Source organism: Acartia tonsa, chromosome 11 (genome assembly GCF_053477335.1).
Source record: "Acartia tonsa isolate MP-2025a chromosome 11, ASM5347733v1, whole genome shotgun sequence".
In the NCBI taxonomy this organism is placed as follows: Eukaryota; Metazoa; Arthropoda; class Copepoda; order Calanoida; family Acartiidae; genus Acartia; species Acartia tonsa.
The window spans coordinates 18245689-18272418 of record NC_137270.1 but is presented as its reverse complement, the minus strand read 5'-3'; the positions used below and the strand labels follow the sequence as shown (position 1 = coordinate 18272418).

At 33.8% G+C, this 26730-nt stretch overlaps 3 protein-coding genes across 6 annotated transcripts; 2 read left to right on the top strand and 1 right to left on the bottom strand.

The window, feature by feature from the left end:
- The first annotated feature begins 430 nt into the window (after window positions 1–430).
- LOC145331866 (uncharacterized) lies at window positions 431–17024 on the top strand. Of its 4 annotated transcripts, XM_080176720.1 has the most exons (10): window positions 4013–4064; window positions 5720–5786; window positions 10884–10950; window positions 11556–11625; window positions 12522–12599; window positions 13888–13926; window positions 14734–14786; window positions 15291–15424; window positions 16009–16138; window positions 16698–17024. In XM_080176720.1, the coding sequence occupies exons 2-10, from the start codon at window positions 5752–5754 to the stop codon at window positions 16728–16730; spliced, it is 639 nt and encodes a 212-aa protein (XP_080032846.1). In that variant the 5' UTR covers window positions 4013–4064; window positions 5720–5751; the 3' UTR covers window positions 16731–17024. The 4 variants fall into 4 exon arrangements, with proteins under 4 accessions (XP_080032845.1, XP_080032847.1, XP_080032846.1 ...); XM_080176719.1 differs by lacking the exons at window positions 4013–4064; window positions 5720–5786 and adding an exon at window positions 431–567; XM_080176721.1 differs by lacking the exon at window positions 5720–5786 and having other exon boundaries at window positions 3966–4064.
- A 3094-nt stretch (window positions 17025–20118) lies between these two features.
- LOC145331023 (uncharacterized) lies at window positions 20119–22129 on the top strand. Its single transcript, XM_080175620.1, has one exon. It carries the CDS (start codon window positions 20152–20154, stop codon window positions 21706–21708), a length of 1557 nt encoding a protein of 518 aa, XP_080031746.1. The 5' UTR covers window positions 20119–20151; the 3' UTR covers window positions 21709–22129.
- A 53-nt stretch (window positions 22130–22182) lies between these two features.
- Window positions 22183–25028, bottom strand: LOC145331024 (protein sll1483-like). Its single transcript, XM_080175621.1, has 5 exons — window positions 24866–25028; window positions 24046–24143; window positions 23372–23728; window positions 22858–23034; window positions 22183–22626 (listed from the first exon to the last, which is right to left on the bottom strand). The coding sequence occupies exons 1-5, from the start codon at window positions 24924–24926 to the stop codon at window positions 22537–22539; spliced, it is 783 nt and encodes a 260-aa protein (XP_080031747.1). The 5' UTR covers window positions 24927–25028; the 3' UTR covers window positions 22183–22536.
- Between the last annotated feature and the right edge of the window lie 1702 nt (window positions 25029–26730).

Here is a 26730-nt window from a genome sequence, read left to right as displayed (position 1 = left end):
ATTGATGATACACAAAAGTATCCCTTCTGTAGATAAAAATTAATGGTTGAAACGTTTTAACACTCAACTTAATTAACCTACCAATCAAAATTCACTTAAGGTCCCAAAGATGTTAAGCCAACGATAGAATAAGAAAACGTTATTGTAAAACATTTGGGACTACTGTAATAAGCAGCCCATTGTCCCCTCTCTCTGACAGTTAAAACTCTTAGTTGTGATAGTTATACAATACAACTTCCTCAAATGAATAGTTAGACAAAATACAAGCGCTTATTTGTTTTATCATAAAACTAGTGATTTTAGTAGGAAAGTTACTATATAGTGTTTGTGTCTGTTTTGTTTGCAATGTCTGCAGATAATTTCAATCTACAGAAGGGGTAATTTTACTTATCATCCTTTTTACTACTCCCACTATTTATAGAATGAAAAAAAAGAAGCATTAAATATGATAGAAAATGGCAAAACAGACAATAAAAATGATATTAAAATTGAAATTGAATCCCAAGATAACAGCGAAGATTCTGTAGAAATAAAATCATGTTTGACACAAGTTTTCTATGGTAAAAGGTAAGTGTATAACTCCTGCGGGGGTCTCTTACACTGCAGTTACAATTACAATATAGCCTAATGTATCCTAACCTAAAGAAATAAACAAACAAATGAAAAATTTTACCCCCCCCCCCCTCCCCTGCTACTCCTTCATTAAATTCATTTTAAAAAAAGAGAGGGGTAAGGGTATAACTGTTCAACAGGGTACTTTGTGTGAAATCACCATTATTTTTTCTGTAAGGGTGGATGGAAATCATAAACTTGTAATATAAAATGCATAAAAACATGTATTTGTGGTAGGGGTGAAACAGTTCAACCCTACTGAGCGAGTTCGATTCAAACGAGCCCCTAGCCTTAAAGATTCTATCAATAAATAACTAAAAGTAGTTATTGCTAAAGAGATATATTTTGAACTGATTCATTACAATAGATATACAGGTTTATATAGCAAATAGAAGTATAATAATAGATTATGAGGGGTAGCTGGTGAGGGGTTCCTTTGAGCTGGGGCTGTGTCCACAGGCGCAAAGGTAGGAGGGAAGGCTGCCTCCTTGGGGTAGGCAGGTGATGGCAGAGAAAAGGGAAGGTCCGGCTGCGGAAAGGGGGAGGGGGTAATCCCCTCCCCATGCCCAGGTGGCCATTGTATTCCATAACAATGGGTTGGGTGACCGCTTATCAAAATGACCGTCTTTTGATAGCATATCTAAAGTTGATGGGTGGAGTTTTAACATCTGCATTTGCCGGGAGTCCCAGAGCGAAGTATACTCTAGGAAAGGCTTGTCCGTATGATGCCGTCTACCACATATTTTTGAAGTCTAGACTTTAAAAAGGGTAACAATTTAGAAGTCGTGTTTGGAAACCTCAAGTATTCACTTATTCTATAATCTCAAAACGACTTTTCAATATTCATTGCATCTCTTAGGGAGGATTGACAACCCCCCCCCCCCCCCTTCGCAATCCCTCGTTATTATGGCGGGACAGACTGGCTAATAGACTAGCTTCGCTCCTCCAAACAATGAATTTGCATGTTTAATATTTTTATAGGTTATTTTTGTTATCATTGTAATCTATATGTAGCATTAATGTTTATTAATCTCCAAATATTCAAAGGGAAGGAACATTAGTTAACCCCTTTTTAACCTAACCTAACTATGTAATCTATATATATATTTACTTCAGTATTATTTGCACTTGCATAAATTAAACGCTCCCGACATTAAAATATAGCCCTTTATTTATACTGTTAATCAATTGCTTTAGCCGTTTGCGACATTTTATGTGTTATTACAACATATAACTTACTACGTTATACTATTTTTCTATCAACTATATAGAAAAGACTTTAATGACTAATATGTAACAAGAGTTTTTCAAAATAAGAAATTATGTAAAAAAAATCTTACTAGATTTTGATTTTACGTAAGATAATAACATTTCAAAACTAGATAATATAAAGCTTTCAATTCTAAACTAGCATAAATAATATTGCCAAAATAAGACATGTTGCCCTTTTGATATTTAGGGAATTCACAAGTTATAATTTTATCAGGGAGTGAGGGGACATTGGGCTTGAAATAAGTCATGTAAGTTCAATAAATCAGTGTCCAAACTTTTCCACCTATAATTTTAAGCGACAAAATAGGTATTTTTCAATTTATCTTTCATTGTTTTATCCCTATTTACCGCTGTTTTAGAATCCTGCTTTGACGATTAAACTTATGTAAGTATTTTTAGTATATATTGGTCTTACAACTTTCTACAAGAATGACAACATCCAAAAAGAGCCAAACTAATGATTTAATGTATCATAACTTACAAGTTGTAGTTACTTTTATATAAAATCTTCAACTTTTAAAGCTCTTGGATTAAAAGATATATAATAATTAATTAGTGGCCAAATTGCAAAAGAAATGCTATACATTTATGAGATATATCATACTTATCACTATATTGTAGAAAAAGTTCATAAATTAAATAAACGTAGTAGTAGAATGTAGTAGAATTGTTACAAATACTTATGTTTTATAACAATATGACAATTATATTACGTCAAATATCGCAAAATAACTAACTAACTAACTGTTTTTGCCGTAGTGATGTTAAGATTCTAAACATAGAAAAGCTTAGCTTTCAAAAACCACTTCCACACCCTTTTCAATTTTTTCTAGTTTTCAAAGTGGTTATAAGCGTAAAAAAGGTTTGTTATAGTTTGCAATCTTATAAAAAATGGCATGGATCTTAGGGGTTAAGATAATGGAAGATAAATTGATGTAAAATCTAAAATATGAAGGTAGTAAAAGTGGCTGATACAGACTATGACGCTAGAAAAAAATAACCAATGAGAGGCCAGTATACACTGTAATTGACCAATGGTAAAATTTATAGTGGCCTCTCATTGGTTAATTTATTTTGACGTCATAATCTGAGTCAGCCACTTTTACTAGCTTTTAAAATATCATAATTATAATTTTTTGATTAAAATTTAGGACAGCCCTAGTTTGGATTTAATGATTATGATTTAATATATGTACCTAAGAGATTATAAAACTTTAGAAGTTTAGTTACCAATATAATTTACAATCCAATGTCACCTCCTACCCAGAATGTTGGTAAAAGTACCCAAAGATTTCATCCAACGATTAAGATATTCCTTAATATTTCATTGAAAAGTTCCCAAAAGTTCCCCAAAATTAAATGATAAGTAAACCCTTGTTTTATACTGGTAGATGGATAGATATGGGGAAGAATGGACCAGGGAGTAAAGAGTACAAGCTTAATAAACGTAATCTACAACTCTTTCTTTTTATGAAACACTTACAAGCTTTAAATGGCAGAATGCAAGAATATTTTTTTACGAGGGAAGATTAGTTTTACGTTCTATCCTATCATCCTTGGAAATCTTTCTTTCTTCGCTCTCTCTAGTAACAATGGATATAGGATACACGTGGATATATTGACAGGGAAAAATTTGCAGGGATCAAGAGGGATAAGACAATGGCCGATAAATTTATGTAAATACCAAATAAATAAACAGTAAACACAGAAATACCCCCTTTTTAGATTAAAATTAGTGGTTGAAACGTTTGGACAATCAACCTACTGAACCAACAAATCAAAATTTAAGAATTTGTTTAGCCAAAGAATAAGAAAACGTCATTATAAAACTTTTTGGTCTGGTGTAATAAACAGCCCAATGTTCCCTCCCTCCCTGGAACATTTGTCATCAGTTTAGGTTGCTAATATGCATCTTATTTATTGGTCAGTTCGTTCATCCAGTAAAAGGAAAGAAAATGGGACAGAGGTGGTTGATGGGAGTTATCAATTTTTTAACCAGCTGCAAGCATCATTTATGAGTACATGAACATCTGATGCAACATCCAAGTATTAATAAAGCGAATCTTCTTTCTCTCTAGTAACTGCTATGATTTTAAAACTAAGTAGATTCAGTTGTTTGCAGATCAGCAAAGAAGAGACACTCAAAGGCCCCGTGTGTAAAATACAAGCAGTTTGATAATGTAAGTTTTGTAATAAAAATTATTAAGAAATTGTTATATAAATTTTATATTATTAAATGTATAGTATTTGTTCCTATTTAATATCAATATTAAAGTAGCGAGGTAACTCTACATGTTAGATTTATTGGTATACCATGTAATTACGTCATTACAAGAGAAAAAAAGACTTTAATTTCCTAATTATATAAAAAAATTTATTGGTATATATAGTGATATTTTTAAATCTAATAAATAGCATGTTTTAAATGATTCTGGTAATGATTATAAAATTGCTACGTTTCCGAAATCGTACTCCACTGTGGGCTAAAATTGAATCAAAACAAAAGTAAGTGCCGAGCCCTGGGACCTATGTATGGTGAAAAAAGACATAAAACCATGATTATTCCAGGTAAAATCAAAATATTTCAGCGGGGGCTTTTTGAGAAAATTAGATTTGAAAATTTCAAGTTCAATTTTCACCCCCTAGGAGTTGCCGCATAATCATGACAAGAAAAGCAAATATTATTTATTTTAAATTTTGAACAACTTTGCTTTTATGAAGTCCTTCTTAAAACCTCTCTATATATGATTTATTTTAGGCTTAATTTTCGTGACCTTTGCAAAGCAAGTGATAAAAATGGCCATTTATTAACTCCCTTCAGGAGTGGTTTTATGAAGAACTTTATAAAAGCAATGTTGTTCAAAATTTAAAATGAATAATATTTGCTTTTCTTGTCATGATTATGCGGCAACTCCTAGGGGGTGAAAATTGAACTTGAAATTTTCAAATCTAATTTTCTCAAAAAGCCCCCGCTGAAATATTTTGGTTTTACCTGGAATAATCATGGTTTTATGTCTATTTTCACCATACATAGGTCCCAGGGCTCGGCACTTAATTTTGTCTTGATTCAATTCTAGACCACAGTGACTCTTTTAGGAATCATTATGCAAAGTTTGAAATCGAAAGAACACATCTAACAAGTCTACATTAACAAAAAGAGCCAACCGTTGCGGGAACGATCATTATTATAGAAAAGCTTAGCTGTTAAAAATGGATTTACATTTAGTTAATAAATTAATCCGCTACCATTTCTTATCTCAAAGATTACTAGCTATCAAAGGCATAATTTTACACATATAAACATTGGAAGCATTCCTTTATCCCACATAGGATGACATTTACAGATATGGATGTATAATACGTGGATATTGTGACACAGGAATTTTGGGATCTACTGCAGTTCACGGTAAAATATTGCTGGTAACGAATATTGCCAAAAATCTATGAATTTTAAAGCCTGCTAGCTGCCAAACGGCTGAACGTACAGATAATGCGCGCACACTGTTTTAAGCGGCATAAGAAGACCTACAAATAATCTGGAATAGCAACAAATCAATAATGCATAATTATCTTGCAATGCAGAGAAATGCGCGAAAAAGGCCTATTTTACGCGTTTTTTCTTCAGTAACGCTTTCCCTGTGCATCATTGGATCTTGGCTATTCCAGATTATTTGTAGGTCTTCTTATGCCGCTTAAAATGGTGTGCGGGTATAATCTCTACGTTTAGCCGTTTGGCAGCTAGCAGCCTTTAAAATTCATAGATTTTTGGAAATATTTCTTACCAGCAATATTTTACCGTTAACTGCAGTAGATCCGAATTTTGTCTTCAATTTAGATTGCTAATATAGTCGGCAGAAATTGGTCGATATGTTCCTCCACGTTCTGGGGAGGGGATTGGCCAGGTGAAAGAATCATTTCATTAGAGTAGGCGAAAATCTGGTGCAATATTCATATAATTATATATCCATTTTTTACAGATCATAAAATTCTTAATTTCACCTGCAAGTTTAATAAAGAAAAGTGCAAGTAATAATAAATGAATGCAGATATTATTTGATTGTATAAAAACTAGGGAGGGAGGGGGTATTGGGCTTTTTATTACACTATTCCTCAAAGTTTTGTAATAACGTTTTCTTATTTGTTGGTTTACCAACTTTGGAATTTTGATTGGTTTGTTCATTAAGTTGAAAGTTTGAATGTTTCATTCAACCTGTAATTGTAATCTATAGATGGGGTAATTTCGTGTACATCATAGGGGATGCACATCAATTCATCGGCTATTGTCTTTTCCCTTTAGATCCCTGATAAGTTGCACAGTAAATCAACTAACATTTTAGAGCAGAAATCGGACAGACTGACAGAGCAAGTCATAGAGTAGCTTTGATTATAACAATTTTAGGCTCATTGCTTTTATGACAAATTAAACATTGGTAGAAAGTTTAGGAATTTTAAGGGATAATACAATGGACTATAAATAAATGTACACTTTTCATCCATAATGTCTCTGGTATAGATTAGTTTTTTCTCGCATCGTATTATAAACGGCTTTCCGCGGATATAGAATGTATTATTATAAGATTGAAACTAGTTTTTTAGCCCCGAGGTGCTGAAGGCACGGGCTAAAAAAATTGGTTTTAATCTTATGATTGTACATTTCTATATTCGTGGAAAGCTGAATATAATACGATGCTAGACATAGTTTTTTCGTATGGATGAGAACCGGTTCCTATCCACTGGATTCGAATGAATACGAGAAAAAATATGATGGTTGACAAGTTTGGTCACTGCTATTGTAATACACATCCAATCTAGATTTAACAAAAGTACTCAAAGTTCGATTGTAACTATAAATTTTGGGTACTAGTAAATTTTTTTGTCCCATGATCCCTCCTCCACTTGTTGGTCATTGACTTTACAACTTGGGGGAGTGAAATCACTTCCGTATCAACACCTTCCTTCCCTCCATCTTTGTTTTATTCTGTATGAACTCTCAGAGAAGATGCAGGATCTCGTTGTCATACTTAATGCTAGGTGGGTGATGCAATTTTCGCGTTTTATGACATAAGGAAATGGGATGTTTTGGATGATAAGTTAGAGATACATATCGCTCGTGAGTCGTGACCCCTCTATTTTTTACTTTACTGTGTGAAACATATGTTCGGAAATGAATTTACAACTAAAAATGTTCTAAGTATCAAGTTTCCAGAAAACATTGTTTTCTAAAAATATACAGTTTACTTTAAAAAGCACTCCAATTTCAAATATTTTATTTTAGTTTGTTTGTTTATTTCTTTAACATATCATATTACCCCATCCCCTCCTCTCCTATTACATGAACGAACTGACCAATAAATGGGGTCAATATAAGCATCCTATATTTGAACAACAAATTTCCCCCTGGCAATATAGGGGGATTTAGCTAATTTTATACGCCATTGTCCTTTCTTTCCCTAAATGTCGTAAATTTTACGACCAAAAAGACAAAGATGTAACTTACAATAATAATGATTGCATTAGAGCCTTCCATATATTTTTGTTTTATTTTATGACAAGGTTAATTATTTCCATCAGTGCCCAGCCAGATAAAACTTTTAAAACTAAAATTAGACGACCGAAGGGAAAAGTGACAAAACAATCATGCTAATTTTATGGAATTCTGTCTTAAATAACAGCTGAGTAAATATTATTTCCTTCATACTATTAAAACGGTTTCAATGTTCAATGAAAGAAAAACAGACAAACATAAATATTATTGGATTGTTTTGAAGTAATTTGATTAATAATGTTCATGTTATTCAAATTTTAATGTTCATAGTGTAAGAAACTTAATAAATCGATATATTATTACTTGGATGTTACACCATATTTTCAATTACTCTAATAAAGTGATGCTTATAGCTGGCTAAAATCCATCCCCTCCTCTCCTTATGTATGAATCAACTGACTAATAAAAGAGGTCCATATTAGCAACCTAAATTGACTACAATTTACCCCTGTCAATTTATCCACCTATCAAATATCTATTATTGAATATAAAATTTAAACAAAACAGATTATATCAGACAAAAACACAGATTTTTCTTTTATTAGCGAAGTATCTCTAGAAATTTTCTTGACTAACGGAATGTCAACCCCCCCCCCCCCCTCACTGGTAAATCCTCTGCAAGCTACTGGTTTGATTAAATTAATTTGAAAGACAGACCTGCTAAATTCATTACGATTGTGTATTTTCTATGAGCTACTAATAAGCTTTTTGATCATTGTTGCTGGTATTGTGAGGACACCATCTTAATAATCTCCTCCGATACGGTTTAAGATTTCCATCAGGGCTCGGCAGCAGTGCGTAATCCGCGACTAGGCCTCAAATTTATAAATTTGGATGGTTTAATTTTTTTTTTTAATTGTAATATTGTGCTCAGGTTAGACTTGCAGCTGATTTTTAAAATTGTAAAAGGTTGATTTCCTTTGGGCTTTACATGCAGCTGACGCACGGCTGCCGAGCCTTGACTTTCATGATTCTACGATAATATAAACAAATTTATGTTGCTTTTGTCCATTTAAGAGGGTACTTGGAATTGGGGAATACCCCCCACCCTCCGAGAAAAAAAAATTAATCACAAAAACCTCGTCTTACCTCTTAAAGTTATGTCGTAATTTGGCCAATTAATGAGTGGTTATGATGTCATTAGACTATCGAATGTCGAAATCATGTTAGCCAATTCCAATTCCTTAAAATTGCATATCAAAGGTTATCTCGGCTGACAAAGTATCGACATACCGTCATTGAAATGATTCCTTAGTCATTGTTTACGGAGGGAAGGAACATTGGGCTGTTTATAACAATAGTCCTCAAAGTTTTATAATAACGTTTTGTTATTCTTTGGCTCAATAACTTTGGGGATTTCTAATGAATTTTAATTGGTTAGGTTACCTAGTTAAATGTCCAAACGTTTCATCCCATAATTGTGATCTACAAAAGGGATAATTTTGTGTATCATCAATGGTGAAGAACATTAATTTAACAGCCATTGGCTTATCCCTTAAGATCCCTGTATTGTTTATGTCGACTATTTGGCAATCCATAAAAGTGTCCATAACTGACTTAATACCGGCATAACGTTATTCTAATGACAGAGACGTCCAAGCTTTTTAATTTGAGATGGGTAAAATAGGTGGTATCAAAGTTGGAAGGGGTAAACATCCCTTTACCCCCACCCCTGGACGTAAATGTCTGATGACATAATGACTATACCGATCGGATTCTACTCTTCAGGGAATATACCTACTGGTCCTGTGGTGGGTTTAGGCTATTTTCTTGAGGGGTGGGACACTTTTTTTTAGGGGATTTCCTTGGTCCTTTTACGTATTTCGCCCAATTTTTTTTTTATCACCTCCGCCCTAGCCTCTAATACTTATATAATGAGAAAATAATAATATTGAAATTGACAAAGGCCCCCTGCAATTAATTTACCGTACACACCCTTGTCTACTGTATGTGGTGTAAGTAAAAACCTTAACAGTTACTATTACAATAAATTATTAGTTGTTATTATGTAGCAAAACTGATAACATATAATTATTCTCATTAAAGTTAGATTAGTGATTAAATTATTATGTAAGTTTCTCTATCTTACGCAAATTAGTGCTTCCCTATCCCTTTGGGAGTTTTTTTTTACAGAATAGTTTTTAAATGGTCTGAAACAACTTGGAGACATACTTAAAGCTTCCTTTAAAACCACATTATCGCGGTTATGTTAGATATACTTTGATTAAGACATTGACATATTATAACTTAGATATTGCACCAGATTTTCATTTACTCTAATAAAGTGATGCTCGTAGCTGACTAAAATAACGATAACCCTAATCTATCCCCTTTACCCCATCCCCTTACAGATAGATTTGCAACTAAAAAAATATAAGATTAAAACCAGTTTTGTTAGACCCGTTGGCCTAAGGCCAAGACTAACAAAACTGTTAGTGTTTTTTTTTAATATTCGTGGAAAATTGTTTGTATTACGATGTAATGCATGACTTTTCAGTATGCTCGAGGACCGGTTCTAATCCATCGGATATTAATCGGTTTGGAAGCTATACTGTAAATGTATTAATGTTATGATAAAAATGACAAATTTTTGCATTTGTGTAAAATCTCAAATTTCATACATTAAACACATTAATTTTACGTTTAGTAGTAAAGATTGATTTTTAAAACGATGCATAAAATCCTTATATAAAAGTAACAGGATATCTATGTGTGTGTGAGGGTCGCGTCTGAACCGACATGGTTTTCCTTGGTCCTTGGAAGGTTTATGACTATTTTTTTTTACATACACCTTAAGTGCTCCTATTGTATTATAAAGAGGTTTCCGCGGTTAGCAAAATTAAAAGATTTAATCCACTTGTATTGGCCCTAAGAGATCAAAGGCCCAGGCCAACAAAACTGGTTTTATATTCTATGATTTTCATGTTACCATTTGTTTAAAATTTTTGTAATCCGATATGATACAAGAGTTTTTAGTATTGCTCAGTACGGGACAATAATTTTATCGAATAACAAAGTAAAAAAAAATAGATTAATAACAATTTTGTTTGTCCTGGCCTTTGGGCCACATTTTCAACAAAAGGTTTTCTCATTTCTTTTCGCGGAAAGCTGTCTATAATACAATGCGATAAATAACTGTTCTTCCCTGTAACTTTTTCAACATGCAGAAGCAACAAAAAAAATCCACATCAAAAAAGACATAGGTCGACCTCTGGAAAATTTAGGTCGACCTATAGAAGGTTTAGGTCGACCGAAAGGTATTTGTGGGTTGTACTTGTTCAGGTTGACCTACAGAAAAAATCGGTCGACCTTTAAAAGTTATTTATGAACTGGGCTACTTTGTCCCGAAGCTACTTTGTCCTGAAGCTACTTTGTCCTGAAGCTACTTTGTCCGAAGCTACTTTATCCGAAGCTACTTTGTCCAAGATACGTTATTACTTATGTTTGTTTTTAGGTCTCGTTTTGCTGTTGGCATACCTCTGATTCTGGCTATCATAGCCACCGCAGTTGTTGGAACTCAGGTCGAACATTTGTCATTTTGTTTGAATTTTTCATTTTATTGTAGTTTGTGTTGATTAACCAATGTTGTAATTTTCACCTTTCTTAGTTTAATAGCCATAAGTTCTGACTATTATAGCCACCGCAGTTGTTGGCATTTAGGTCGGACATTTGTCATTTTATCTGAATTTTTCAAATTATTAGGGGTGTTGTTAAATCCTAAGTAGCCAATTTCCCACCTTAGATGAATAGCAATAAGTTTTGGCTATTATAGTCAACGTAGTTGTTGGCACTTAGGTGGGACATTTGTCATTTTATCTAAATTTTTCAAATTATTAAGGGTGTTGTTGGAAACTAAGTGGACAATTTCCCACCTTACATTAATAGTAATAAGTTTTGGCTATTATAGTTGATGTCACTTAGGTGGGATATTTGTCATTGTATTTGAATTTTTTTTACTTTTATATTTTTTAAATTCTATTAAATCACAGGAAAACACGGGTTTTTGGCGCTAATTTGGGAATTTTGTAATTCCATTAGGATTTTTTTGCAGGTAGGAATTATGAATGTCAAAATGTTGTACAATGTGTTTAAAAACATTTCTGTAAGTTAATTTACTTTTATTTAGGGTTACAACATCTTTTCAAATTTTCGAGATTTTTTTTCAAGATCAAGACCTGCTCCTCCTAAGAGAGCATGTAAGTTAATTTCTTTTTTAATAATTTAAGATTGTTAAGAGAAGCAGCTCTTAGTGCCTATAAAAAAATTATGTTAAAAAATGACTATTGATAGGCCATTATACATTTCATTATTGGTCTTTTGAATTGCATGGCCTCATTTTTATAGGCACTATAAGCTGCTGCTTTTAAGAAGACGAAAAATATGTTTTTGCCTTTCTAAAGATTGTAATTGTAATGTTTTTAATGTATATTTGCAGCTGTAACTCTAGTACCTGGAGCTGCCAATGTAACTGGAACATTGACTCTTACCCCCATTACTCTTTATCCCCATGAGGAAATCATTTATGCTCCAAATAGATATTTCAGATCATGGAAAGAAAACAAAGTAGCGGGTTTCGCCATATTTTCACAGTGGCTTTCAATAGGTTATTTTAGGTTGGGTTAGGTAAATTTTTTATGATATCCCCGCAGGTTTAGGAAATTGGCATCGCCTGGATAGAGCAGGGGGTAAAAATATGAGAAAAGCTACTGTGAAAATAATACAAAACCTGCTACTTTGTTTTTTTCCATGATTCTATTTTCTAATATACAAAGCCCTTAAAAATTAAGACCATTAACCCCCCCCCCCCCCCACCCTTTCCCTGCTTTAGAAGACCTTACAAAATCAATCTACAAATGAAAGATATAATATTTGAGATAACTCTAACAGCTTTTATTTTTTGCTTATACTTTTTGCTTAGCTTTGACAAATAACTAGTTAAGCAATATTACAGAATAAAAGGAAGTGTCTAAATCAAGAGAAAATAATTCTAAAGATTCAATTTAACCAGTAGCACCGCAGTTGGTTCAATTTATGATTCTCATTTTTATCCTGTATCCCATATGATTATACAATGATATTTTTTTTTTTTTAGTTGTTCGCCTAGTGTCAGGGGCGGATGAAAATGTGTCGGGACATTTGAGTCTGACCACTCTCTCTCATCCTAATCAGGAAAATGTTTATGCCATGTCTAGAAAAATTTACCTATTTATTGATTGATTAGCCTTAGTTTCTTGGAGTATGTACATAAGTCGTCATGGAGTAGGTTGAGAAACTTTTAAATAGCCATGCTCAAGCACATTATTACCCTATTATCTCATGAGAGCTCCTCATTTTTATCTTACCATTGCAGATGACTTAATTTGGAACACCTGCAATACTATGTATATGATGGTGGTCGATTTTAGAATTTCATATTACTACACATTGGCAAGGGTCACTGGGCCAATATAAAGCCCTGTGAAACTTGAAAGGGGTTTTGTAATCTAATAACAACGGGCGCGCGGTGGGTATAAAGTTTACCCGCCCCCTTATAAAACCAAAAATTATAATTCCTTCAAACACAGGCATGTTGCATATCAAAATGACCGCATTGAAATGCTGATTACGAATCTAATATTTTGAAAAATATTTATCCTAGTTCAAATAAGATCGAATTAAGTACAGCTGATTTAGTCAAAACTGTTTATATTGGTAGTTCATTTGAAGATCAGTTCAGACTGAATAAATATTTTTCAAAATGGTTTTTATATTCGTAATCAGCATTTCAATGCGGTCATTTTGGTTTTATAAGGGGGAGGGCACATTTTATACCCCCCGCGCGCCCGTTGTTTTTAGAATACAAAACCCCATTATAGTTCCACAGGGTTTTATATTTGCACAGTAACCCTTGCCAATGTGTAGCAATGTGAAAATCCCAAAAAGCTTGCAAATCGACCCACCCTAGTATATATGCTTTCACTTAGTGTTTTAATTTAATGGCTGCAAACAGATTAAATGACAAAATGTCAAAGGTTTTAAATACCTTATGTAGTGCATATATGTCTAACTAGTTTTTGAATAAAGTTGATTGGATATTTAAGTAAGGTATTGATTTTAAGGTCTATAAATAATGTCTTCAAAACTTTATCAGATTATTCTTATAGAAATGAATTTCTATTTGATCTAATAAACTTTTTAAAAAAAAAACTAGATCCTTAACCTGTACGTATGTAATAAATATTACATATCTGAAGATCATTTCAAATGCTTTAGTGATTGATATGGAATATAATATTTTTTTTAAATGATTAAACAGCTTTTGAAAAAACCTCTATCTCATTTTTTTAAGTTTAGTTTTTGATATCAATTGATTTTTATTGTTAATTATTAGCCCTAACAAAATCTTAATTTTTAAATTGTCTATGTACTTTTTTTTGAAAATTTTAAAACAATATTGAGCATAAATTGTTGTGACTAGGCTGTTCTGATCCAAGGATCTATCTATGGATTGAAACCTGGTAAGATTTAAAGGATTTGTACCTGCAACTGTGGCTTAAAATGTTGCTCATCTGCTTGTTGTCAGAAGGGTCATAGGTTTGAATCTAAGCCTAATACCGTGTCATACTGCTGCTATGTCAGGTGTGGAACATAAATAGTTAAAAGGAGGAATGTCTTGGTCCTAAACAGGAACAAGTCATTTCCATGATTGTACAGTAAGGACTTTTAAGACAATTAACGGGCTAGTTGATTGAATGACGTATGTTCATTTACCCATACTCAGCTTTTATATAGGTATGGTTAAAAAAAGTTTTTTTTGTGTATCCCGTCCTCAAGGCAATCCAAGGCCGTTGGCACGTCTGGCACAAATACAGTGGATGCATTTTCGCCAATAAATTAACACAGGGGTTAGAACCTAGTAAAAGTGTTGGACTGATTATGACGTAAAAAAAATCAGCTAATGAGAGGCCAATATGAATTTTACCATTGATCAATAATGGCCTCTCATTGGCTAATTTTTTTTACGTCATAATCAGTCAGACACTATTACTAGGTTCCAGGGGTTAATGTGAAAAAAAACTTGCGCGCTTCGCACGTCAATTTACCAAGTCAGGAAAACTGTTTTTGAAATTTGAGTGGATCAGGGTCAGAGAAGGGAAGAAGGTCTCTTCTTCTTCTTTTTTTTACAATAGCTTGAGAGCTAGACATTTTGTGTAATTCCCATGTTCTACAAAGAATTTTCGACTAAACATATTTTGCTTCCTTCGTCCCATTAAATTAAGAAACTTTTTTGTTAGGTCCTAACTTTATCCAGCCATTATTTATAGGACTTCACGGTTTCCATGTTCATATGAATGGTGAACTCACTTCCCAATGTAAGGTAAGAATATGATAATCAATATATTATTAATTGGATGTTGCACCAGATTTTCAGGTATTCTGATAAAGTGATGCTAGCAGCTTGCTAAAATAACAATACCTCCCATCTATCCTCTTTACCACATTTCCTCCCTTCCTACTGGATAAACGAACTGACCAATGAATGAATAAGATAAAAATAAGACTGTATAACAAATATAATGTTTAGTTTGCAACACAGCAAATGACTTATTGAGTAAAAAAATATTAGGGATTTCTGCAGCCTGCTATTCTGTAGTTTTTGTCTTAAAATTGATGCATTATTTTTTAAGCATAGTTGTACTTGTTATCGTTAAAATCAATAATTTTACGAGAAACAAGTATTTGCTCGGCTCTTTCTAGGTTAGGTTGATTTAATTTTATATTACAAAAATCCCTTATATTACAGGGGTAAGCTCGATTCAATAGTAATGTTATAGGAATTTGTTTATTCTTTGAAAACTATTTTGAATGATGGTATGTGTAGGATGCTGGCGGTCACTTTAACCCTGCAGGTAACCCTCACTCCAGCCCCGTGGATAGTGCCAGACATGTTGGTGACCTGGGAAATATCCACACACCTCCAGTTGGCCCCACTACTCGTGTCAGCATGATTGATGGGTAGGTTGATACACACATAGACAGACATCAAGACAGATAGAAAGATAGATAGAAAGACATAAATACAGATATATAAATGAATAAATTTATATATGCTTATATCTAAAAATTTGGCATTATCTATAAGTCAACCTACTTTAGAAGCTGAATTATTGATTGTTACTAGAATGACTTGTAATCACCAAACCTATGTATAGTAACAAAACCAAACATTTTAATTTATAATTCATTAATTTAACTTACAATAGCCTTAAACATGCCTATACCAAGGTCCCCTAAACAATATATTTTAAACACACTGAATGTATGTTTGTCTTATACTATAAGGCTCACACCCCACTGGCAATAATATAAATAGCCTCCTATTTTCTGTAATACACCACCTCTAAACTCACTTCCCATCTCAATTTTGGATTTACAGTAAATAGCTTTCAGTTCATTTGTAGGGACTTGACTGCGTTTTTATTTCCGAGATTAATAGCTGATTTCTAAGACCCAATACAAAATCGACACGGGGTATCTACCCTGTGGGTCAGAGTTACATACAGCTCATGCCCCTATATTCTTAAAACTTTAATGTTCAGAATTGTGACTCTGGGAGACGGAGGTGTGAATGATATAGCTGGTCGTGCTATTGTTGTCCATGCTGGCGAGGATGATCTTGGCAAGGGTGGAGATGATGAGAGCAAGAAGACAGGAAACGCTGGCGCTAGGAAATTATATGACAAGTCTACTTATAATGGATTTATTATCACTTGGATCTTACACCAAATTATCATGTACTTTTATAAAAGTGAAACTTGTAGCTGGTTAAATAATTATAACCCCCACACGCCTCCTTCACCACATCTCCTCCTGACCAATTAATGATGTCCATGCGAGCAACCTAAATTAACTACAATTCATTTTACTTATCCTGACAAAGCAGTTTCAACATTTTATCATCCTTATACAACAGTAATAGGATGTCTGTCTTTATGTGTGTAGCAAAGGATCTCGCTAACCTCTAGACCGATATGGTTCTCCTTTACAGGAAAGCTTCTTTTAGCTTCTCTGGGAAGGTTCATAGCTATTTTGGAGAAAGGTACCAGCACCCTAACATGAATATGTTCTAATAGATTTTGTCCTACAGAAAGTTTTTAAAGCTACCCTTCTGGCCATTTGTTACAGGAGTTAATAAGATCGTATGCTTCATACGCACAAACAGATATACAGACGAATAGACATTGTTCTACTTTGGATTATAGATATTGTCATATATAATAATATCAGGTTGGCCTGTGGAGTTATTACACTGCTCAACTAATTTTCCAGTATGGCTTCGAAACCGATCAATATCCGCTGGATGCGAACCAGTTCTCAGCCATACTGAAAAATAATGTATAGCATTAAATTACAGACAATTTTCCATGAAAAATAAAATAAAAATCATTACCAGTTTAGTTAGGCCGGGCCTTCGGCTTCTCAGCGTAAAAAAACAGGAATTTAGTATTATTATTTTCATTTTAATATCCACGGAAAGCTGTCTATAATACAATGCGATAAATATCTATACCAATCTTGTATCAAAAATATTTCTTCAATAAATATCTTAATTTTTGAACAATTTATAATCTATTAGCGGCTACGCCCCTAGAGGCCTCTAGTGGCACTTTGAATGTTTTTTTATTTAAAATATTTAATTAGAAAAATAATCGGTTTATGTTTCGTTCAAGTCTCTTTTTTGGAAAGGGGTAATTTTTTTCTAGGGGTGATTTCTCATGTGAGGGTGGTGGTACCCTCCCCCAAAATAGTTATAAACCTTCCCAAGACCTATGAGAATCTACCCTGTAAAGGAGAACCCGATCGGTTCAGCGGTTAGTGAGATCCTTCGGTACAAACACGCAGACAAACACACAGACATCCTGTTACTTTAGTATAAGGATTAGCGGCTACGCCCCTAGAAAGTTCTAGTGGCTATTTAAATTTTTTATATATCAAATATGTCTTTGTTGCGTTAACGTTTATGTTGCGTTGAACTCTCCTCTTAAAATCGAGGAACGTAAAAAAATTTCGGTTCAGTGCAGCGGTTAGCTGGCAGCGGTCAGCGGTTCAGCGGTTAGCGATATCCCTCGGTACAAACAAACAGACATACGCACATCCTGTTACTTTATTATAAGAATAGATGTGAATTTAGTTATTTAAAAACAACTATGACAACATCCATAAAAGCGAAGCACTGAAATGGTAGGACAAACAGACATTAACACTTGTATAGTGTCAGAACTGAATAATCAGAATATAGATCTATAAGATTCGAAGCAAAATTGTAAGTAAATTTGTTGAAAAACTGCTTGATACAGGATGATGTTTATGGACATACTTACATTTTTAGGACTTGATTATAGAGTTACTTCGCTTAAAATATTGTACTTTGTTGTCCCAGGAATCATTATACCAAAAATCAGATCAAACGGATAATTAGATCACATAAAGATTTGTTGTTAAAAAAGTAAAAAAATCAACATATTTAAAATGGATGTACGGACATTCTGGTAATGATTATAGAGTTGCTACGATTTTTAAATCGTACCTAACTACTACAGAAATCATCATGCAAAGTTTGAAATTGATAGGACAATTCTAACATGCCTAAATTAACGAATAAAAGCTCTCTATCTCGGACGGACGTACGGACCGACCCTAATTATAGAAAAGCTTCGCTTTTAAAAAACATAAGCTTTAAATTCAGAAAGAAGGACAAACGAACAATATTTCCTGTAGAGTGCCAGAACTTAATAAGAAGAACTTAATTTTTAAGTCCAAACTAAATTTACTTTAATTTGCTGCAAAATTGGCTATATACAGGATGCAGTAAAAGGACATACTTTCATTTCCAGGATTTGATTATAGAGATGCTTTGCTTATAATAGTGTTCAATTATTACAAAACAAACAGATAAATAATAATGATAGCATACAAAAGTTGTTGTCAAAAAGTTGAAAATAAGTATGCTTTAAATGAACATACAGACTTGCTGGTGACGATTATAGAGTTGTTACGCATCCAAAATCTTACCCAGCTGTTATAGGAATCATCATGCAGTGTTTGTAATCGATAGGATAATTCTAACATGTCTAAATTAACAAAGATCTAACCGTCATGGATGTAAGGGCGGATTTTATTTGATAATTTTATTTTATCATTGCTTATTAAAATTCTCAATAAATAAATAAATTTAGTACAATTAAATAAGTACATTCTAACAATTCTTCTTGTTCCATGTTAATAGAATAATGTTTTTTGTACTTTATAGCATACAATAAAATAGTACCTTGAGGGGTTTCAATCAATTCCATATGAAATTTTTAAATTTAAAATACAACATTTCATTTACAAACTACCAAATGAAAAATTCGTAGCTACCCACTTTCCAAAATATAATCCCTCTATTTTTGGTTTTCCTATATGGTATTTTTTGAATGTAAAACTCTGGGCAGATTTGATAATTAAGCTGATGTGATATAACACCTTTTATTAATGTTTCTTAGAAGCAGACCATTTCAAATATTTTCTTCAAGTTCACATGCCACGGTTATTCAATGGCTGCCTCCAGTTGTCTATTGGTTGATACAAAACAAGCCGATCTTTATTGGTATAGAGCGATAGCCTCCAGTGGCGTCAATTAATTAGGAAATGGTAAAAGTTGCAATATCCCTTTAGAAACTAAGCCAGGACCTGATTTATGGCTAGGTTTCCTATCCCTTATCCCTGAAAATTATGGTAAACAGTATTATGAATATTTTGAAAAGAGAATAAATAGGTTAGCATTAGTAAAGGGCCATTAATTTTTTTTCTGGGAATCTTTTATTAAATTTTAAAGCTATTAAAAGCTTTTATCTTGAATTCAAAGCTGACTGCCCAGTCTTAACAAATAATATGACAAAGCAAATGATAAAAACCATATGTTGAACCATTTTTATTTTCTGGAGTTTTTGTATGATTGTAATTCACAGTTTGATTTTCAATAACGCGCGCGAACAGGAACACAGTTAAACTTTTCTTAAATATGGACATGGTGTTTAGTAAAATACAGCATACACTCACAGCTTGTTGTTCAATATCCTTATAAAGTGTGTTTTCATTTAAAGAAGAAAAGTATTGCTTTATTTAATCCACTTGAAATTTATGTGAATAATAAGAAATATCTTATATTATAAGTGCACACAGACTGTGCTTCCAGCTGTTTGGGGTTAGCATTTTAAGTTATTTAGTTAAAATAAAACTATAGAATTTGGTGTTGATGCATTATTTTTTCTAAAATCATATACAATGAAAAAACTGAATTTTTTAGGTCTAATTTGTTTTAAAACTGTTGAATGTGTTTTTCTGCCCCAAGCAAATGTAGAAAAAAAAATATTGATTAATTTCTGTTAAAGGTAAATGGTTTAAATAGAGAATACTTTTGCTTCTTTTAATAAAAACACACTTTATTTTAGTTACAGGAGCTTAGGTATCTATTTTTTGGCTTCTGCTTTTTAAAACTATATTTTAATGGGTAGGGACATAGTGCTGACTTTCAATTGGGTCTTTGAATATCAGCCAATAGTATTGGAATATTAACACAGCTAATTTGCTAAAAAAAACAGAAAGCAATTTGATAACAGACAAAAAAGGTCCCCACCACTGGAACCAGATAGTTGTCTGGGTTACACTTCTATACGTATATATTTATTTTCAGATGCAAAATGGGCGAAACTAAAAATTCTAAAGGATGTCATATTACATGTTGCAACTCACCCAAGACTGCCTGCCTTATCATTGGAACAGCGCAAATGGTTATCAGTTTCCAACTACTTGTTGGTGGCTCTGTTCTTATTGGTTGGTTCAATGATGAAATGGGACCACCTCCTGATGTTCCCCCCATGTTGATTGGGGGACTTGTATTGGCTGAAGGTGCTGTCCTACTAGTAACCTCTACCATTCTTATCCAAGGAACAAGAAAGGGAAGACCCAATTACATGCTCTGCTGGATGATTATTTTTGGTTTAAGTATGGTTTTAACTGCAATTGGTGTACTAACTATGATGGTACAACAAACGATGTTCAGGTTCTACCTTAATGATATGTTTGTTTTGGCATCTGTAATAGTGGCCATTGTTTTGGGTATTTCTACTTACCTGGTGGCAATTGTAAACTCTCATAGGGACCAACTACTGAATGGTTCCGAAACTGAGAAGGAAGAAGACTGTAGCCGACTAACACCTAATTCTACTTCCAAGACAGCCTGTCTTGTAATTGGAGTAGCGTATTTGGTTATCAGTATCTTGGCTCTTATTATTCTTGGTAGCCTTGATTTGATATTTTACTGGCTGTCTCCCCCCTACAGCTATTATTACAGTTGGATACGAGGACTCACAATTGCTGGACTTGCTGTTCAAATTGCAATCTCTGCTATTCTTATCCACGGAACAAGAAAGGGAAGACCTGGCTACCTGTTATTCTGGATGATTATTTTTGGTTTAAGTACAGTTTTAACAGCAATCGGTGTTCTAATTATGGCAGATTACAGCTACATTGAGTTTATGTTTGAGTCAACATTTTTATCAGTGTCCATCATTTTAATTAGTTCTGCTTACCTGGTGACAATTGTAAACTCTCATATGCGCCAGTTACATATTAGTTCTGAAATTGAGAAGAAAGAAAACTGGAGCCGACTAACACCTAATTCTACATCCAAGACTGCTGCTCTTATCATTGGAGTAGTGCTTATGGTTATCAGTATCGTGACTCTTGTTGTTCTCTGTTGTATTGATATAAGCTGGTTGTTTTCTGACATATCTCATTATAGTTTGATTCGAGGACTCACTATTGCTGGACCTACTGTTCAAATTGCAATCTCTGCTATTCTTATCCAAGGAACAATAAAGGGAAAAAGTGGATACCTACTATGCTGGATAGTTATGTTTGGTATTTGTACAGGCACAGCTGCCATTGGTGCTCTAACTTATCAATCAATTCAAGTTGCCATTGCTGTGCAACACGCATATATTCCACAGTGGGTGATTACTGAGATGATTATGACTTGTGTCATAGTGGCCATTGTTGTGGGTTTCTTCTCCTTCCTGATGGTGATGGTCAACTCTCATAGAAAAGAGTTGCTGACCCAATCTCAATATATGGATACAGAAGGAAATACTAAACCCAATCAAGAAATGGAAAATAAGACTTACAACAAGATGTATCTCGAGAATATCAAACTAGTCATTGAAAAAGTCATCGAGAAACTTGATATAATTATCTAAGATCTGCATGAATTTGTTGTTATTAATCAAAACATTAAAAGCTTGTAACATATTAAAGTTTATACCTAAGATTTTCTCCAAATATAAATAGTTCAATTTTTAAAAAGTGTTTAATATGTGCTAAAATATTTAATGTAATATTCGGGTATAGTCCCTTTCGTGGCAACGTCTCTTAAAGGGCGTTTCGTCAAATTTTCACAGGAGCTTTTGATAGGTTAGGTTAAGTTAGGTAAGGTGATTGCCCCTCAAGGTTAGGTAATTGGCCCTGCAGGAGCTGGAAATAGGGGAAATGCTACTGTAAAAATCAGACTAAACGCCCTTTAAGGTGTTGCCACGAAAAGGACAATACCTTAATATTCTCCAAAATGTTATTTATTTATTTAAATGTACAATATTCAAATATATTTTTTTAATTTTCCAATGTTTTCTTTATGTTAACGGCTTCGAATACGGAAGAAAATACCAACAATAAAATATTGTTTAACATTTATTTTTTCATAATAAATAACAATAATTATACAAAATATAATTTTAAAAAAACCAGTCTTATTATTTAGTGCCATTTAATTAGAATAACAATATAATCATTTTGCATATTTGAAAGAAACAAAATTTTTCATTATTAAACTTTTAAAGGCGATAAAACAAATATCTTTGGATTTCTCATCGGCAAGAATTTAATTTTTAAAACCACTTTGATCAGAACACACCAAATAATATAAAAAAGAAAATGGCGGTTAATGTTTGTCCTATAAGCCGCCATTTTAAGAATACACAAAATATTTAATGGCGTCTTCTTCACAAGGATGGCTTGCTTGTCTGTCTTGTTTATATGACTGTATCAATGGCGTGGACAACACCGTTGCTCGCCACAATATCAAAGGAGGTAACATAGGCACTACCTGTAGCGCTTTCAACCTGAAATACAAAAGGCTTTGTCAATAAATCACTCAGTATGACTCAAAAGTTTACTAAAAAAATTCACAAGAAAAGTTTCAAAGATCGGGCTAATTTTGTGATTTTTATTTTAATATGTGTTGAAAATTGTTTGTTTTGATTTAAAAGTATAGCTGAGAACCGGTTCTAATCCGGCGGATATTAATCAGTTACAAAGCCATACTATACAGGAAAATATGTTTCGAAATTTACCTGGATGAACTGTGCGCGGTTGGCTGTGATTGTCTCTCCGCCGGCAGTCTGCAGGGGAGTGGCGCCGGGAGGAACATCCTTGCCCTGGAGAGCGGCGCCGGGAACAACATGACGCAGCAGCACAGCGGTCAAAGCATCTTTGTCGGCGAGAAGACCATTCAAGTCAGCGGCGGGAATCTGAAAATATTTCTAATTAAATTTTGCTAGGTATTATCTATAAATTATTTTTTAAGCCAGGTTAAATAAAGCAGGTTTTAGGTTAGGTAAGCTACTAATACTAATACGAATATTAATGCGGGTATAACTGATAAAAACCTTTTTTTCAATTAACCATCTAATATTTCTACATAAGATCTTAATTAACCAAAAAATTTTGGCTGCATATCATCTTTTTACTATGATAACAATAAAAAAAAATCAAAGTCCTTTCTAATTTGCTTTTGTTATATAACTTATATCCATAAAATAATATGAGACCCCTAGTTGACAAGTTTTGAACTAAGATTCCACCTACCTTTTCAAATGCAGAATTTGTTGGGGCAAAAACTGTGAATGGTCCTTCGCCAGCCAGGGTATCGACAAGTCCGGCGGCTTGGACAGCTGCCAGCAGAGTGGAGAACTGTGGGGAGGCGACCACCAACTCAGCAATGTTCTGGGCTGCAGCTGGGGCATGATGGACTGCAGGGGCGTGATGAACTACAGGGGCATGATGAAAGGTGGGGGCATGGTGAACCACAGGGGCATGATGGAAAGTGGGAGCATGGTGGACCGCTGGGGCGTGGTGGAGACTGTGCTGTGACTGGTGGGACACTCCAGTGCCATGATGGACCTGACCATGGGATTGGACACTCGCCACTCCGTGATGGTTCACCTGAACAGGGGAAAAATTGTCGTCATTTTATGTTGCTAACATGAAATTGATTTATTGGCCAGTTAGTTCATCCATTAGAGGGGGAGGGGATGGGTAAAGATGGTGGTTGGGGGCATCGCCAGTTACAAGTTTCACTTCCAAGTAATAATAATTACAACAAATAACATAAAATAATAATTATTAGATTCTTTTTTATTCTCTTATGTGTTTTTTCCATGCACATTCAGCCAATATGTTTTGATTTGTGTGTATGTAAATGTGTGCGATAATCACGTGAGATTTAGAAAATATGAATTTTCAGGAAATATTATGTATACCTGTGAAGAGCCATGAACAGCACCATGTTGAGCCACGTGGTGTCCATGGTGTGAAGCGCCGTGGTGAGCATCGTGATGGCCTACATGGTGTCCACCTCCTTTAATACAATATAACAATATCAAATAATAAGTAGGTTTTAGAATTTCTTATAATAAAATTAGTCACTAAAAACCACCCATGATGAAAAAAGTAAACCCTCAAAGGCTCAAACCCATACCTAATTTAAAAAAAAAAATTATAAAGAAATGGCCTAGAGTGTAGGGGCGAAGCAATCTATAATACAAAGTAGAACGATGTCTGTCCGTCTGTTTATTTGTCTGTTTGTTTGTAGCGAAGGATATCGCTAACCGCTGAACCGATCGGGTTCTTCTTTACAGGGTAGCTTCTCTTAGGTCCTTGGAAGGTTTATAACTATTTTCTTGGCGGGTCGGACACCCCCAACCCCCTCAGAAATGAAAAATACCCCCCCCCCTCCCAAATTTTTTTTTAAAAGTTTTCTTTTTAAATTCTTTAAAAAATCAAAAATACGAAAAATTAGTTTTATCAATCCTCTAGGGGCAAAGACTCTAGAGGCTAGGGGCTAAGCCGCTAGTAACAAACATAAAGTATTATTAAAGTTACTCTATGGCACATAAAATACCCCTAGAGTATAGGATCAAAGCAATCAAAAATAGAATATATAAATACTTAAAAATACATGAAAAAATGAAAACGTTTTTTAAAACAATCTGTTTTACAAATTTAATTTTGGATTTTTTTAAAACAGCGAAGCAGCTCTTCTACTCTACATTTGTATGTTCGTCCACTGTGCATAATTACCTGGCAAATCTGCGACTGTGACGGTTAGCAGGGCTGCGGCTAAGGTTATGTATCGGTTCATTGTTTATGATAAATAATAAATTATTATGATATGGCAGTGTTTGTTTATTCAACGCTGGTAGATAACTGACTTCTGTGGTTTGGCTTACACGTCTCTTTATACTAATTTCATTTGAGTGTGTGTGTGTGTGTGGTTGCGTACATATACGTATACATGTGTGTGTGTTTGCGTATATGTGTATGTACGCATTGACGCAAGGAAATCCTTACGCAAGTCTATATCTTACGCATGGATTAGCCTAGTCCAAAAAACATTTGTCCTATTACAACTAGCGGATGGACTCCTAGCCTCCAGGAGCCTTGTGTTTTATGAGGAGGGTGGAGGCAATTGCATAGCCTAAAACCACCCTAGCTGCATTTTTTAAAATAATGTATCATGTATGTTTTTTCTCTCTTCCCTCTCTCTCTCTCTCTCTCTCTCTCTCTTTCTATCGCCTATATTATTCTATACTAGCGGCTACGCCCCTAGACCTCTACGGGCTCTTAAGGTAGGAGGGGGAAAAGTCGAACTCATCCCATTTAAAATTTGAGTTCCTAAAGAGTAAAAAAATATTTATTTTTTTTTTGGGGGGGGGGGTGCAGACACCCTCCCCAAAAATAGTTAAAAACCTTCCCAGGACCTATAAGAAGCTTCACTCTAAAGGAGAACAATATCAGTTCAGCGGTTAGTGAGAACCTATGTGACAGACAAAAAACGCTTACTACTTTATATAATAGGATATCTCGAATCAAAACATTATTACTTGGATGTTGCACCAGATTTTCATGTACTCTAACAAAGTAAAACTTGCTGCTGGCTGAAATAACGTTACCCTCTTTACCCCATCCCCTCCTCTTCTACTTAATGAATGCACAGACCAATAAATTAGGCCCATGTTAGCAACCTACAGTGTCGACAAATTTTCTCCTGTCAATATATCCAAGTATATTCTATAACCATTATCTACCGCAACTATTGAACATAATCGTTCTTGCTTTTCACAATATTGGTTAGGTCTACTTTTACGGACAACGCTATCCTACCTCGATTTGAAACATAAATACGTCGTGGTAAAATAGCAAAACAGCTTAAACAAAAAAGCAAACTTATTTAAGGGCAAAAAAATAGAATAAATAATTGTACAATGTACCGGGCCTTTTTAGTGTTATTTTTTACCAAAATTAGATTTTAGAAGGGGCTATTGACTCATTTTTAAAAACTTTTCTGTAAATTAAGAATGATAATTTATCACATCGTATTATAGACAGCTTCAACGGATATTAAATTAAAAATATAACCATTTTTTAGTCACAAGGGGCATAAGGTTTTAATAGTATGATTTTTTATTGCCGGTAATATCAAGTATATCAAATATTGGGTTCCTATATACGCGATAAATTATATAAATTTTGGTTTAAGGGAAATGTAAAAAATCATAAGAGGGGTATCGAATTTTTGGGTGTGCTTCTCCCATCCCCCTGTGGCAAAATCCTCTGCAAGCCATTGCTTGGAATCTTATTAAAGTAGCTTAGTTAGTAAAATATAGCTTTTGTGGCTATTTAATTTTGTTGACTGTTTTGCGGCTTTCATAGCGCTACAAAGGGTATACCGATTAAATATAGATAGATAGATATATGTGAAAAATAGGGATAATCTAGAGACAGAATATCTAAATTAGCCAATAGGAAAACAGAGGAGGAACAAGCCAACCATACTATTGGTTAGAAAGTGTACATATTTTGATGAAAAAGGGCGGTAATTTTTTTTCATTTAATAAATTAATTCTCATAATAAGTCAGTTATAAATAGTCCCATTTCTTAGGAT

Bases quoted from the DNA above. Each gene is read 5' to 3' on its own strand.
- LOC145331023 (XM_080175620.1), top strand. From the start codon at position 20,152: ATGGGCGAAACTAAAAATTCTAAAGGATGTCATATTACATGTTGCAAC.
- LOC145331866 (XM_080176719.1), top strand. From the start codon at position 446: ATGATAGAAAATGGCAAAACAGACAATAAAAATGATATTAAAATTGAA. The intron at 10,951-11,555 runs GTCGAACATTTG...ACTTTTATTTAG, and splicing joins CCGCAGTTGTTGGAACTCAG to GGTTACAACATCTTTTCAAA. The intron at 12,600-13,887 runs AAAATGTTTATG...GTTGTGACTAGG, and splicing joins TCTCTCTCATCCTAATCAGG to CTGTTCTGATCCAAGGATCT.
- LOC145331024 (XM_080175621.1), bottom strand. From the start codon at position 24,926: ATGAACCGATACATAACCTTAGCCGCAGCCCTGCTAACCGTCACAGTC. The intron at 23,729-24,045 runs GTATACATAATA...TCCCCTGTTCAG, and splicing joins CTGTTCATGGCTCTTCACAG to GTGAACCATCACGGAGTGGC. The intron at 23,035-23,371 runs GTAGGTGGAATC...AAATATTTTCAG, and splicing joins CAAATTCTGCATTTGAAAAG to ATTCCCGCCGCTGACTTGAA.